At 34.2% G+C, this 13,582-nt stretch overlaps 1 protein-coding gene across 3 annotated transcripts in view; it reads left to right on the top strand.

Annotated features, from left to right (window-relative positions):
- FYB1 (FYN binding protein 1) overlaps positions 1 to 13,080 on the top strand; it is a 165,708-nt gene extending 152,628 nt beyond the window's left edge. For all 3 annotated transcript variants that reach the window (XM_032135673.2, XM_058430255.1, XM_058430254.1), the window contains 3 exons: positions 7,954 to 7,987; positions 10,074 to 10,105; positions 10,871 to 13,080. In XM_032135673.2, the coding sequence (XP_031991564.1) occupies positions 7,954 to 7,987; positions 10,074 to 10,105; positions 10,871 to 10,893 (89 nt within the window). In that variant the 3' untranslated portion in view covers positions 10,894 to 13,080. The remainder of the gene's footprint in view (positions 1 to 7,953; positions 7,988 to 10,073; positions 10,106 to 10,870) is intronic.
- The last annotated feature ends 502 nt before the right edge of the window (positions 13,081 to 13,582 follow it).

Below are 13,582 nucleotides of genomic sequence, written 5' to 3'. Positions count from 1 at the left end.
GGCTGAGGCAGGATGATTGCTTGAGCTCAGGAGTTTGAGACCAGCCTGAGCAACATAGCGAGACCTACTCTTTACTAAAAATCAAAGAAAATTTAGCCAGATATAGTGGTGTGCACCTGTAGTCCCAGCTATTTGGGAGGCTAAGGCAGAAAAAAATCACTTGAGCTGAGGAGTTCCAAGCTGCAGTGAGCCATGATCACACTGCTACACTCCAGCTGGGGTGACAGAGTGAGACCCTGACTCAAGAAACAAACAAACAGAAAAAAATAGAAAATAAAAGAAAGCTGACAGATGAAAAGATTTTTGTCAAATTTCAAAAGAAAGCTTATTTAAATCCAGAGAAGAGTAATTCAAAATTACATTGTCTTATATTTGAAACTGGATAGCCACTACAGCTGCCCCATATCAGCTTGGTCAATCTGCATGGAAAACATGGTTTCTGAGTTTAATTTTAATAGGAGGAAGGTGACTCAGGGACAGGAATTGAAATGGAGTTTCAAGAATAAAACACAGTGACTCAAGGGTGGAGGAAATGGATGTAAAGTTTATCACGGAGGAGGTGTGGTTGGCTTTTCAAAGGAAAATATGGAATGTGGGTACAAAAGATAAAGGGCAGTGGCAGTGTAATATTAAGATTGGAAGTTCACTGAAGATAATGTGTAGAAAGATCCCCAGGGGACAAAGAAAACCCCCATTCAGACTAGGATTTGCGAGGATCTACCTTAAGGAATAGCCATAAGTGCAAAAAGAACTATAAGCGTCAAAAGTTCATCAAAAAATATTTAAAAGTTCAAAGATTTTAAAATTATTAAATTTTATGATGAATATACCCAATTGAATGTTCTAAATGAAAATTATGATAGTAATATGATGAATCTCTCATGACATATGGTAGAAAAAGTAAGAAAGCTATTTAATTTGGGGTAGGATTTATACCCATGTTATACAATCATGCAAATAAGAGAAACTAAACTTAAAAAATAATTAAATACCAAAATAGGAATCAGGCTCAATAAGGTGATGAGTCTAAATGATATGTTTTCTGCCTTCTGCTTTCCAAATAATTTCACATTTTTTACAACAGAGAATTGTCCTAGTAGTTGTCATGCAGACCTCTCTCCAGGGCACAAGCTGAAGCTTCTACCTATCTTGCCCTTGGTATGGTAGAAGAAAATCTTGCCATAGTGACCTAAGTTACCTATGCTTAGCAGCAAATCATATCTAAAGCAACACTCCTCCAACTTTGAAGTGCAGACACGTCAATAGGGATCTTGTTGAAAATGCAGATGTGAGGTCTGACTTTTTTTTTTTTTTTGCTTATTTTTTTCCACCTTACATTTATAAAAATGGCATGACATTCTATGGTTTATCAAGCTCCCAGGTAATTGATGCTGCTGGTCCTTGGATCAGCATAGATCTTCACATATCCTGAGTAACAAGGATGTCATGATCTCATCAACAAACATGTATGGATATAGATGGACAGGAATAGATAATTCTAAGTACTATTACAAATACTACAGGCCTCCTGTCCTCTTAGAATGTGTCGTCTTCTAAGAATGAGAGGTGAAAATGTTTCACAACCTTCTGATAGATTACAATCAAGAGTTTCATGTAAATATCTTTTTTCTTTCTGCTGCAGTACCAATGCACTTTACAGTTTCCAAGTTCATCGTTAACTACCTAAATTCTTAGATGGCTTTGGGGTACATCTCAGACAGGATGGAAACCACATGATTATGTGGTAGCACTTATATACATGTTGCTTTTTATGTAAAGACTTTCTATGGGCTGGATTTTGTCTTAGTTTGGCTTCCCCATAAAGTGATTCTGCAAAAATGCCAGTGGCAAGTGAATGAGATAGAGAAGTGAAGGCAGCCAATAAAGTCTTATTATCAAAAAAGTTACCACTTGGATTATTGGAGCTCGATCATGCTGGAGACCTCCAAGTGTCAGTGTTATCCCATCCAGTGGGAAACAAATTGGGGTATTTATACACCAACTCCTGTCCTTCAGGAGCTGAAGTCTTTTCCTGGGAAGGTAGGGAGTAATTCAGGATACTCAGCAAGCTGATAGAGAGTTCCAGAAGCCAGAGAAAAGCCATCAGTGAAAAAATTTTTAAATGCAAGTACTGTCAGTTGGATTTGCAAGTATTCACGTGGTAAGGATGCGGGTGTAAGGGAGAGGCACTAGGAGCATGTTACTGACTTTCGGGTTAAGTATTATTTCATGATTTAATCACCTTATCTGCTTAATTTCGTTTTTATTTTTCCTAACTTCCTGCCTTTCTTAATTTGTACAAACCTACTTACGCCTTCCATGGACTGGGTCCTTGACATTCTTAATTTTTAAAAATAGCTAATTCATTCTTTGCACACCTCTGTAACATTTTTTAACCCTCCCTCTCCTAGATGATTGCAATAGCCTTTCAAGTGATATGTCTATCTTTGCCCTTACACTCAGAATCAACTTCCCCACAATGTCACCCAAATATTATTTTTAAAAATATAGTATTTAGGAGAGCACATAAAACTCTTTATCATCTAGGCTTACCCTCATCCACTGCTGTTTTCCATCTACAACAGACACTCCAGAAATACAAACTATTTACTTGTCATTCCCTGAATAAATTAGGTGTTTCTGCCAGCCGTGGTAGCTCATGCCTGTAATCCCAGGACTTTGGGAGGCGGAGGTGGACAGATCACTTTAGGTCAGAAGTTTCAGACCAGCCTGGCCAACATGACAAAACACTATCTCTACTAAAAATACAAAAATTAGCTATGTATGTTGGTGCACGCCTGTAATCCATCTACTAGAGAGGCTGAGGCAGGAGAATCACTTGAACCCAGTTAGCCGAGATTGTGCCACTGCACTCCAGTCTGAGTGACAGAGCGAGACTCCATCTCAAAAAAAAAAAAAAAAAAATTATGTGTTTCATCCTACTACGCTACTTTATTCAACTTGGAATGCCCGTGATTCTCTATTAAAAACAACTCAGTTGTCATCTAAAATTAGAAGCACCCCCATTACCTACTCCTAGCCACATCATCACAATTAATCTCTCCCCAAATCTACCATGATACTTCTTTTGCTGCTGTCATTGTCATTATTGTTTTACCAATCTATTATTCTTATTAGACTCTGAGCTTTAGAGTCACTTCAATGAAATGTTCTCAACATCGTAGTGTCAGCACATTACACAATGCCTTGCACCTTGCGTGGGGCTTGCTGGATTGAATGAAACAATTTGGAAACTGCAATTGGATAGCCAGATGAAAGTCTGACATACAGATACTCACAGAAAGAAGTCCGCTGAATAGTTTAACTGATTAGAAGACAGAAGTTCTATCCTTTGGCTTTAGTGATGTAGTTAGCTTGTTATATGCCATTGCAGAGCCTCTAAATCTTTTGGTTTCTTATTTCTGCATCTTCTGATTACAAATGCCTTTGTATTTGTAACCCAGCACCGTGGTGAAACGTTATCCTTACCCTCCATTCTTCTTTAATCCATCAAAGAAAGAAAAGCATAGCTTACTTCAACCTAAATGCGTAATGATAGCAACTAAAGGCTAAAGCAAGAACAACAATCCCTTACCATTATACAGTGGGACATAAGCTACTTTTACAGGCATTATCGTATTCGATCAAGTCTCACCCATTGACTTGTAGAAGCTTTTACTGTGTAGGTGTTGAACTCTTAAATATAAATTTCTGGCACATTTCCAAATGTTTAGAGTTTCTCACTAATATTTATACATATTCCACAACTCTATGTCTCATAAGCTGTGAGTTTTCCCACCTCCTGTCACTGAAAAAAAATTTTCTACAAAAGATGTAGAATAAGATACTTTTTGTCTGAGTTATTTGTGGCCAAAATGCTCTCCATTTTCTTTAAGCATCAAAGACCAAGGGATTTTAAAGGTGCTTTCGATCTTCCCAAATCCAATTGATCATTTTTTTAACTTACATAAGTTTTTTTCAATTTTAAAACAACACATGCACACTAAAAGAAAATTTTTAAAATTTAGAGAGTTAAAATGTCACCCAAATATGAAGCCCCAGAAATAACAATATCAACAGAGAAGAGGGGAAGAGTGAACATTTTTATAAAACTAGGATAATAATTTATATTCAATATTATACACAACACTCTGTTTTTTCTTTTATTATGAGCATTTTCCACTGAAATTGGACATTGTTCCACTTGCCTAGGTAAATCTATGCAATATGATTTTCTTGTTTTTAAACTGCATGAGGCCAAATTGAGTACATTTAAGTTTATTTCTGGATTTACCCACAACAAATGAAATAATGATGAAATAGTATGTTGTCATTTTTATTAAGTAAAAAATTTGAAAATATTAGAATGAAGATAATTTCCACTTTTCCAAAGATTATTTTCTATTTCCTTGGTTAATCTGTATTCACAATACCCTTCTAAAAGGTGAGTCATTCGTCCTGAGACACATCTGCACTGTAGCAAGCAAACGTTTGGGGAAGAAATTAACTGGCACATATGGGGGGTGCGTGTTATTTTCCTAACTAGCTCTACCCCACCACGCATTTCAAAACATTTGTTTCAAGCCATTATGTTCTGCTCTATAAATGTGAGGTTTCCAAATAATAATTTCATACTATATGTGAGAATCCCTGGTATGACCACACTCACAATATTACAGCACTAAACATAGCTGCCCTTCTACATGATACAGACCATGATGAGATTTTTGTTGTTGTTGTTATTTCATGTGTTTATATTTTTCACTAGCATTCCCTATAATAAATGTACATGTGTAACATGAACAAAGAGATTTTCCTACTGCAAAAAATATATATATTTCTAGGACCTATAATGGAGAGATTATATAAAAATTTATGGTAAGTCACTTGTTTTGACACTGTCATGAATCGTGCTTTTAATAGAGTGAAGTTTTAGCTGAGATTTTTAAAGGTACCAGACAGCAAAACCTGTACTGTATTGAAAGTCATTTACCCTGTAAAAATGCTATATAATTGTGATTTTATAGCTAACAAGCCCCGTGTTATCACATCATTTTTGCAGCACAGTACCTTCTCACACTCCATCTCCCTAATACATTTTTCTTAAATAATATTCCCAATTATTGATGTTTATGTATTTCACACAAACACACAACAACAGCAACAAAGTGTTCAACACAGGAGAAGGCTGTTCCTTAGAACTCTTGAACACACAGATATGGGAGAGAATGGAAATACAGGTTGAGAATCTAAGAGAATGTGTTTTTTTAAGTAATTTGTAAAGTTGAGGTATTAAGCTGTCTATCATGATTGATTAACTTGGGTCATGTAAAGCACTGTTTTAGCTCTGTTTTCATTTAGTGTTTTATCCAAGCCTGCAAAATTTTAGTATAAATGAGTTTTAAAAAATAAATTACCTAAAAGTGTAAGCAAATAAAAATTTTTAATTTCTAAAAATGGTGATTACATTCTCTTCATTTTGAACTTTATATTTGATGCCAGAATAACTTCAGTCTCTAACAACAGTTTATAATTCTTATATATTTTTCTAATTTATCTTCCAATTCTAGCTCAGAGACTGTATGAAGTCCTACTAAATCATATGAGATTGACTTCAGTGTTGAAAGCTTCAGTTCATATACATCATTATTTTTAAATTATTAACATCAACATGAGTATATTATGGGAACATTTACTATTGTGTTATTTTCCAATTTGTTTTAGGAAAAAATCCAAAATGAAAGCAGAACCCCCAATTTTAACTGACAAAAAGAAGTCAATGACTATTACTATCTATAGAAAACTGTTCAAATTTTAGTGTAGCCCTATATAGGTACAGATAAAGAGTTATTTCAGTTGTGAGGACCCTGATACAAAATCCACAATTTGTTCTAAAAGCTTCTTATTTGCACAGATTTTTCTCTTTTGAGAGACACATGTAGAATTGAATTTGTTGGACATGAGCTTATCCCTTTTTAAAAATTACATTAAATTATTATGTATACCTTATTTAAAAAGAAAGTCTGTTAACATGATGAGCTGTGATATGAAAGCCTACCCACGGACTATAGATATTAATTGTAGATGTTCTTACATTATTACTTCTTGCTACTTTTGCATTAATTGAAATATAAAGGGAGGTGCAACGTGTTCTAATTTTTTATACTCTGAGTAATATGTTATTGTGCTTTTATTATCTTGACACGTTTCATTACTTTCCTACTTTCCTAGTGTTTCATTACTTTCCCTACTTCTAATTTTTTATACTCTGAGTAACATGTTATTGTGCTTTTATTATCTTGGCACATGTTTCATTACTTTCCTACTACGAGAATTCAAGGATAACTTTGATTCTTTCTTTTCCAAATATGATACTTATAAATTGTTTTTATTAAAAAGTAGTGAGCTTCTTGATAAAATATTTTAGTGGAGTTTTTTTTAACCCTATAACACTTCAAGGGAAAGTTCATTTTCTTAAATTTTAATGTATAAATTCAGTTTTATGATTCTAACTTTTAAAAAATATTTTCATGTTTAATCATTGGCAATATGACATCAATACATTTAAGTACGTTTATCATTTGTATTATTAATTTTTGCTTATGAGCTTTCTCCTTATAGTTTGTAACACATTTGCTTTGATTCAGAACTAAAATTAGATCTAAAGTGGACCAAGACCAATAAATTGACTCACTGAGAGAAATTATTTAGAGATTGTATTGAGGAAGCAATAAATTGTACTAATCTCAAGCATACAACAGATTTTAGGCACTAACACAAAACTAACAATTCCAAAGATTAGTAATATTAATTAGATATCAGCAGGCATTTTCTTAAGAAAAATAGTTCATATTTTTCCTGAGAAACATTTGCACAATGAAGGGGAAATATAAGGTGCCCCTCATACAACAACAACAACAAAATATGGCTTATTTTCTACTTAACCAGGCATCATGGAATCCATAGTATGTGCTCTTCCAATAATGCTTTTGCTCCATGAGTGATGAAATGCAAATGTTGATACTGTCCAATAGCAAAACAGTAGAGGAATTTCTTTTTATTTAATTTAATTTTATTTTATTTTATTTTATTTTATTTTTATTTATTTTTTTTTTTTTGAGACGGAGTCTCGCTCTGTCGCCCAGGCTGGAGTGCAGTGGCGTGATCTCGGCTCACTGCAAGCTCCGCCTCCCGGGTTCACGCCATTCTCCTGCCTCAGCCTCTCCGAGTAGCTGGGACTACAGGCGCCCACCACCACGCCCGGCTAATTTTTTGTATTTTTTAGTAGAGACGGGGTTTCACCGTGGTCTCGATCTCCTGACCTCGTGATTCGCCCGCCTCGGCCTCCCAAAGTGCTGGGATTACAAGCGTGAGCCCCCGCGCCCGGCCTAGTAGAGGAATTTCTTCCACACAGAGTAAAAGAGACCTGTTTGAGACTATTTACAATGCATAGTCCCCCTGGTAGTCAATAGCTGGCTGGCATCTGAAAGGGAAGTTGAATACAGTTCTCTCTCTGCTCAATATAATAAAATTTTAGAAAGTAAGTCTTAGATCTGGTGGTATTTAAAATACTTACCAATAAATGACTTTTATAACCTATGCTTACTAAATTCTTCCTAAAACTGGATCATGGGGGTAACACATTGAACTCTGTGCTACAGCCTACAGTAGCTTAATGAAAAAAGTTGCTTTTTTATTTAAAGGGGAAAGGAGGAAAGATTGAAACTGGAGAAAAAAGAGACGTACTGGAGAAAGAGAAAAGTTAGGGAGAAAAGGAGAAGAAAGGAAGGACACAAAAGTAGACACAAGTAAGAAAAATGGGTCATTTCCAGAGATAGATACAATTATTCAGTATACTATGATTACTCTCTTGTGTTTTGATTTCCTGAAAAAAATACCAAAGATTTTTCAAGCTGTACTATTGATGCAATTTATTTCCTTTTTCCTTCATAGATGGTTATGTCCTTCGGAGTTACCTAGCGGACAAGTAAGCCCATTTTCTTCTGCTACTATGCTTGTAAAAGAATTTTGTGCTTTGCTTTTTAAAATATTTCTAATATTACTTAAATAATGTAATCTACTCAACTATCATAAATAAATTTAAAAACAATATGCTATACTAATGTTAACATGTTAGTATCCATAATAAAGTTTAGGTTTCCATGAAGTGCTACTCTTTTAAATAGGCGAGAAGCCCTTCTCATTTAAAATTGTACAGCTCATAGTTAATAGTTTTATATATTCATTAGGCTCTCAGCAAACACTGAAGACAGGTCAAAGCCAGTAACCTTTTCATTAATATTTTGCATTTTACTTGCTAATGCAATTGATTGAATGGAATTAATTTGGGACCAATTAGTGACTTCACAGTAGGTGCTAATATCACCTGTTAACAGTTCATAGTTTAGCCCTTAATTAAGGGCTTTGCTTCACTCACACTAGACATAGTAGAGTACTATGTTGCCTTTTTTGGAAGCATGCCAGAAAAAAAGACAGTCATCAATGATTCTTCTATTCTTATGAATAAGACATTGTCACAGTCTGTCACAGTGTGGTGCTACTGTGCCTTTGGAGTCCCCCGAAACATAAGATTCTGTCCCAACTAACCCAGTGCAAGAAATGAACTCCATTATCAGGTTAGGTCACATGCCAATGCAAAGATTTACAGAATTCAGCGCAATGAAAAGATCCAGGAGGAGTCACAAACTGTGTATCCATCAACAACCTGACACCAATCAGAAAAACACAAATCAGTGTGAAGAGCTTTGCTGGCAAACTAGTAGAGGCCAAAGAAAAATAATCATAATACCTTTGTTCTCCTGAGCACATTAATCACAGTGGGAGGCAAGAGACTTTCAATATAGGTTTTGTTCTATGAAAGATACAAATTTTAAGGACAGAATGTGTGGCAAATATTAGGACAACATCTCCATCAGTGATTATTACAGGCTGATTGAGAGAATTTAGAAAGCATACTCTGTAATTGTTGGCTCACCACCTATTGAAGCGAATACTTAATAAATGTTTATTGTATAAGTGACAGAAAAATCTGTCCTCCTTGCATTTGGATGAGATTTCCGTTAGCCAAACCCTCCCGCCATCTCAGAGAAAAGATCCAAACAGAAGACATAGGGAACTCACAGCATCTGCCATAGTTGGCAGCAGTTTGAAGGGCCTGCTGCTGCTTACATGATAAAGCACAGAGATTGTACAGCAAAGAGTAGGTCTGGTCTAAGTGACAAAGCCACCCTACATTTCTGAATTTTAGAGGTATACCTTAACATTTCAAGGCAATGTTCATGTTTATAATGCTCTCTATTTTTATTTCTTTTATAATCTCCTGTTTGATTATAAGGTACTTAAAAGCAAAGCTTGTCTCTTACTCAAATTTACGTCTCCTGGTACATAGAAGGGACTCAATATGTTTGTCGGATAGAAAATATCACAAAGATTCAGGGCCAGGCAAAACCTAAAATGTGTAAAAGTAGCCAAAATTACTATTATGGATGGTGCCTATACTCATAAGTAATAGTTTTAAAATTACCTAAGAATCACCATAATAATCATCTCTTGGCTACTTATTCTGTAACTAATATTTATATATTTTATTATATGTATGAGTTATAATTAGAAACATGTGAAAATGATGCAACCATTTCCTATGCCAATTATTATTGTATTTCATTCACCATTTGAAATTCAAGTGAAAGTATGAATCTGATATTAACAGACATAAAAGTCCATTGCAGCTTTGAATTAAGACCCCCAATGGGAGTATTGTACCATGATGTTTAGTACATTGTTAACAAACATGTCTTACAAAGGTGAGTAAGGCATAGTCTATGCTCTTGAAGCATGTTTTAATTATTCTGTATGTAAAATGAAACAGAGGACTAGATTAAGTCAATAAGAGATAATGAATATCAAATTTATTTCTACTTATAAATGCATACTATGCTTAAAAGCCTTAATTGTGTCATATAAAATCATACTGTTACTCTGTTCTTCTATATATTGCTCTAATGCCAAGAAGATAGTTTCTTTAAAATAAAAATTTTTTTTTACATTTACAGTGATGGAGAGATCTATGATGATATTGCTGATGGTAAGTCTTATGTAGTACCACCCCAGAGAACAGTCATACTGAATTCACTGTGTTTATAAATGCTAAAAATAGCTTGTCGGATTAAAGACTTCCAATCTGATCAGAATTTGAATCACTTGAAAATGTTAGAAAAGGTAAATGCCCTGGCATAATGGGGGGAAAATACCACATTTCCCACAAAATGGAAAATTAAGGAAAAACCTCATTTATTTCTTTGAAAACAGAAGTATAAAAATATTTGGGAAATTTTTTATTGTACTGTGACTCGTAATAAGAATTTCTTTTATCCAAGAAAATAAACATTTTTGGCAAATAAATAGGTACTTATTTCATAACCAGTAATACCAATATTCTCTAAACATCATATAGTTCCAAACTATAATCTAAAAAATTAATCTAACTGAAATGATGCAGTGTTGATCATCATTTCCTTTAGTCTTTTAAACTTACGAGTCTTGCTCTTTCATGTCTTCAACCTCGTTCAGAGTGACTACCAAAAAGTATATGATTAAGTGCCACATAAAATAATCTTGAGTCTCATTTTAATAGAGAATAAATCTGTCCAGAAATTTTGTTGAATTACATACTAAATAATAAAAGTTAAATATGTGGTCTTCCATTTAACTCATTTTTAATCAAGTGAGCCAGTTCTATTTTTTTTAATCCTTAACCAGGAGAGTATGAATCACCCACATTTCCAAACTTGGAATACTTAGAGAATATGTTTTTAATAAGTATATTTAAATTTGTATTTTTTTCTTTCAGGTTGCATCTATGACAATGACTAGCACTCAACTTTGGTCATTCTGCTGTGTTCATTAGGTGCCAATGTGAAGTCTGGATTTTAATTGGAATGCTATTGGGTATCAAAATTAATGCACAAAACCACGTATTATCATTTGTTATGAAATCCCAATTATCTTTACAAAGTGTTTAAAGTTTGAACATAGAAAATGATCTCTCTGCTTAATTGTTATCTCAGAAGACTACATTAGTGAGATGTAAGAATTATTAAATATTCCATTTCTGCTTTGGCTACAATTATGAAGAATTTGAAGGTACTTCTTTTAGACCATCAGTAAATAATCCTCCTTCAAAAAATAAAAAGAAAAGAAAAAGGAAAATCATTCAAGAAGAAATGACCTGTCTAAAAAAACCTAAGGAAGAATAATAATATAAGAAAGGAAATTTTAAAACATTCCACAAGAAGAAAAATTATTGTTTATACTTCTACTTATGGTTATATCTTATATTCTCTATTCAAGTGACCTGTCTTTTAAAAAGGCAGTGCTGTCTTACCTCTTGCTAGTGGGTTAAATGTTTTCAAAAATTATAGCAGTAGTAGAAGTTTTGTATAAAATTTGTCCCTATTTGTTAATTGTATATAAATGTTAATTATTTGATACGAATGTTATGCATTTAGTATACACATTGAAGTCTAAACTGTAGAAAGGTCTAAAACAAGTTCTCTTTTTGCAGATTCACATGCTAATGGTTTAATTCTGTGCTCTGTTTAAAGTACTATTATAACTAGAGTAGATCTGAATGAGGATAACCCTAAAATCATGAGGAATGGAAGAATGGACCTTGAAACTACCTAGGCTTTTATGCATGGCACCTCTTTATAATGAAGACACTTCTTAAAGTTTCTGTTTTTGTTTTAATTACTGCTACATTTTTTTTCTCTTTTTTAAAAAAACTATTTTACTGGAAAGTTGGCCAGCAGAGGGAGTAGAAATTATTAAAACTCTAGTGTTTGGATTGGGCCCTTCTCTAACAGTACATACTCATTCCCAAAGCAATCCAAAACCAAAATGTGAACCGTTTGGGTTTCAAATGTTAAGAACACTAAATAGCATGATTTAAAAAATGAAAAATGCTAACACCCAAGAAAAGAGATATTAAGTGCTTTTTAACAACTCCTACAGTACAAAATGAGCAAATCGTAATGCTGGCTCTTCTACTAATGAACCATCAAGTGATATTGAATAAATTATTTATCTTCTCAGTTTCCTCATCTGTAAATTACAATATTAGACTAAGTAAGTTTTTCCAACTCTTCACTACCAATTACCTTAGGCTTTTATAGTGCTTCCCCTACTTCAGTCCCATGTTTCAGAAGCTTTTGTCTATTTTTTAAACTCATTGATTAAATAATGATTAATGCATTCTCCATATTTTAATATTGCAAAGGCCCATTGGAGTTTCTGAAGTGGCTCCACAGAATTGAAATAATTTCAAATAACTGTAAAGGAACTGAAAATCTTCACAGAGATGAAGTGGGGTTTCCATTAGGTGCTCTGAAATTTGATAACAAATCATCAACTTCCACTGGTCAATATATAGATTTTGGATGTCTGAGGCCCCAAGATTAGACGCCACTAATCTCCAAAGATTCCCTCCAATTATGAAATATTTTGATGTCTACTTTTAGAGAGCATTAGCCAGTATTTGACCATGTGATGAATTTCTTTTCACACTAGATAAAATTACCTGGTTCAAAAGTGGTTTTTGTTTATTGAATTTGGTAGTAAATATACATAATACACAGACAGGATAGTTTTTATGCTGAAGTTTTTGGCCAGCTTTAGTTTGAGGACTCCCTGATAAGCTTGCTAAACTTTCAGAGTGCCCTGAGACACTTCTAGCCATCCCTCCTCCTGCTTTCATTGGGGCAGACTCGCATTGCAGTCTGACAGTAATTTTTTTTCTGATTGAGAATTACATAAATTCAATACAATGTCAGTTTTTAAGTCACAGTTAGATCAAGAGAATATTTCAGAGTTTTGGTTTACCCATCAAGAAACAAACACACACACCTAGGAAAGATTTACATAATAGATAATCATCTTAATGTGAAAGATATATTTGAAGTATTAATTTTAATATATTAAATATGATTTCTGTTATAGTCTTCTGTATGGAATTTTGTCACTTGAGATGAGCTGCAAATAAATAATGCCTTCAATGGATAACCTTGCTTCCTACTTAATTAAAAAAATTGAGGCTAGCCAGATGCGGTGCCTCACATCTGTAATCCTAGCACTTTGTGAGGCCGAGGCAGGCACATTTCATGAGTCCAGGGGTTCCAGACCATCCTGGGCAACATGGTAAAACCCTGTCTCTACAATAAATACAAATAATTAGCTGGGTGTGGCAGCACATGCCTGTAGTTCCAGCTACTTAAGAGGCTGTGGTGGGAGGATCACTGGAGCCTGAGAGGTCCAGGCTGCAGTAAGCCATGACTGTGCCATTGTCTCAAAAAAAATTTACCCTGTCTCAAAAAAAAAAGAAATAAATATATTTTTTAAATATTGAGGCCATCAGGCTTCCTCTCCCTTAACTTGATCCTACATCTACAAAAGAGTCTTTCTCTGCATCCAACCTTGACTCTTTAGCTTCAGCCTCAGAAGATGGGATATCTCCTCTTCAAGACCTAACCTTCTACCAAGGCTCCTACTTTCACTTTGACTCCTA

This window comes from Hylobates moloch, unplaced genomic scaffold (assembly GCF_009828535.3).
Source record: "Hylobates moloch isolate HMO894 unplaced genomic scaffold, HMol_V3 SCAFFOLD_17, whole genome shotgun sequence".
Taxonomy (NCBI): Eukaryota; Metazoa; Chordata; class Mammalia; order Primates; family Hylobatidae; genus Hylobates; species Hylobates moloch.
Note: the sequence above shows the minus strand (reverse complement) of the source record. Positions and strands in the feature narration are given on the sequence as shown.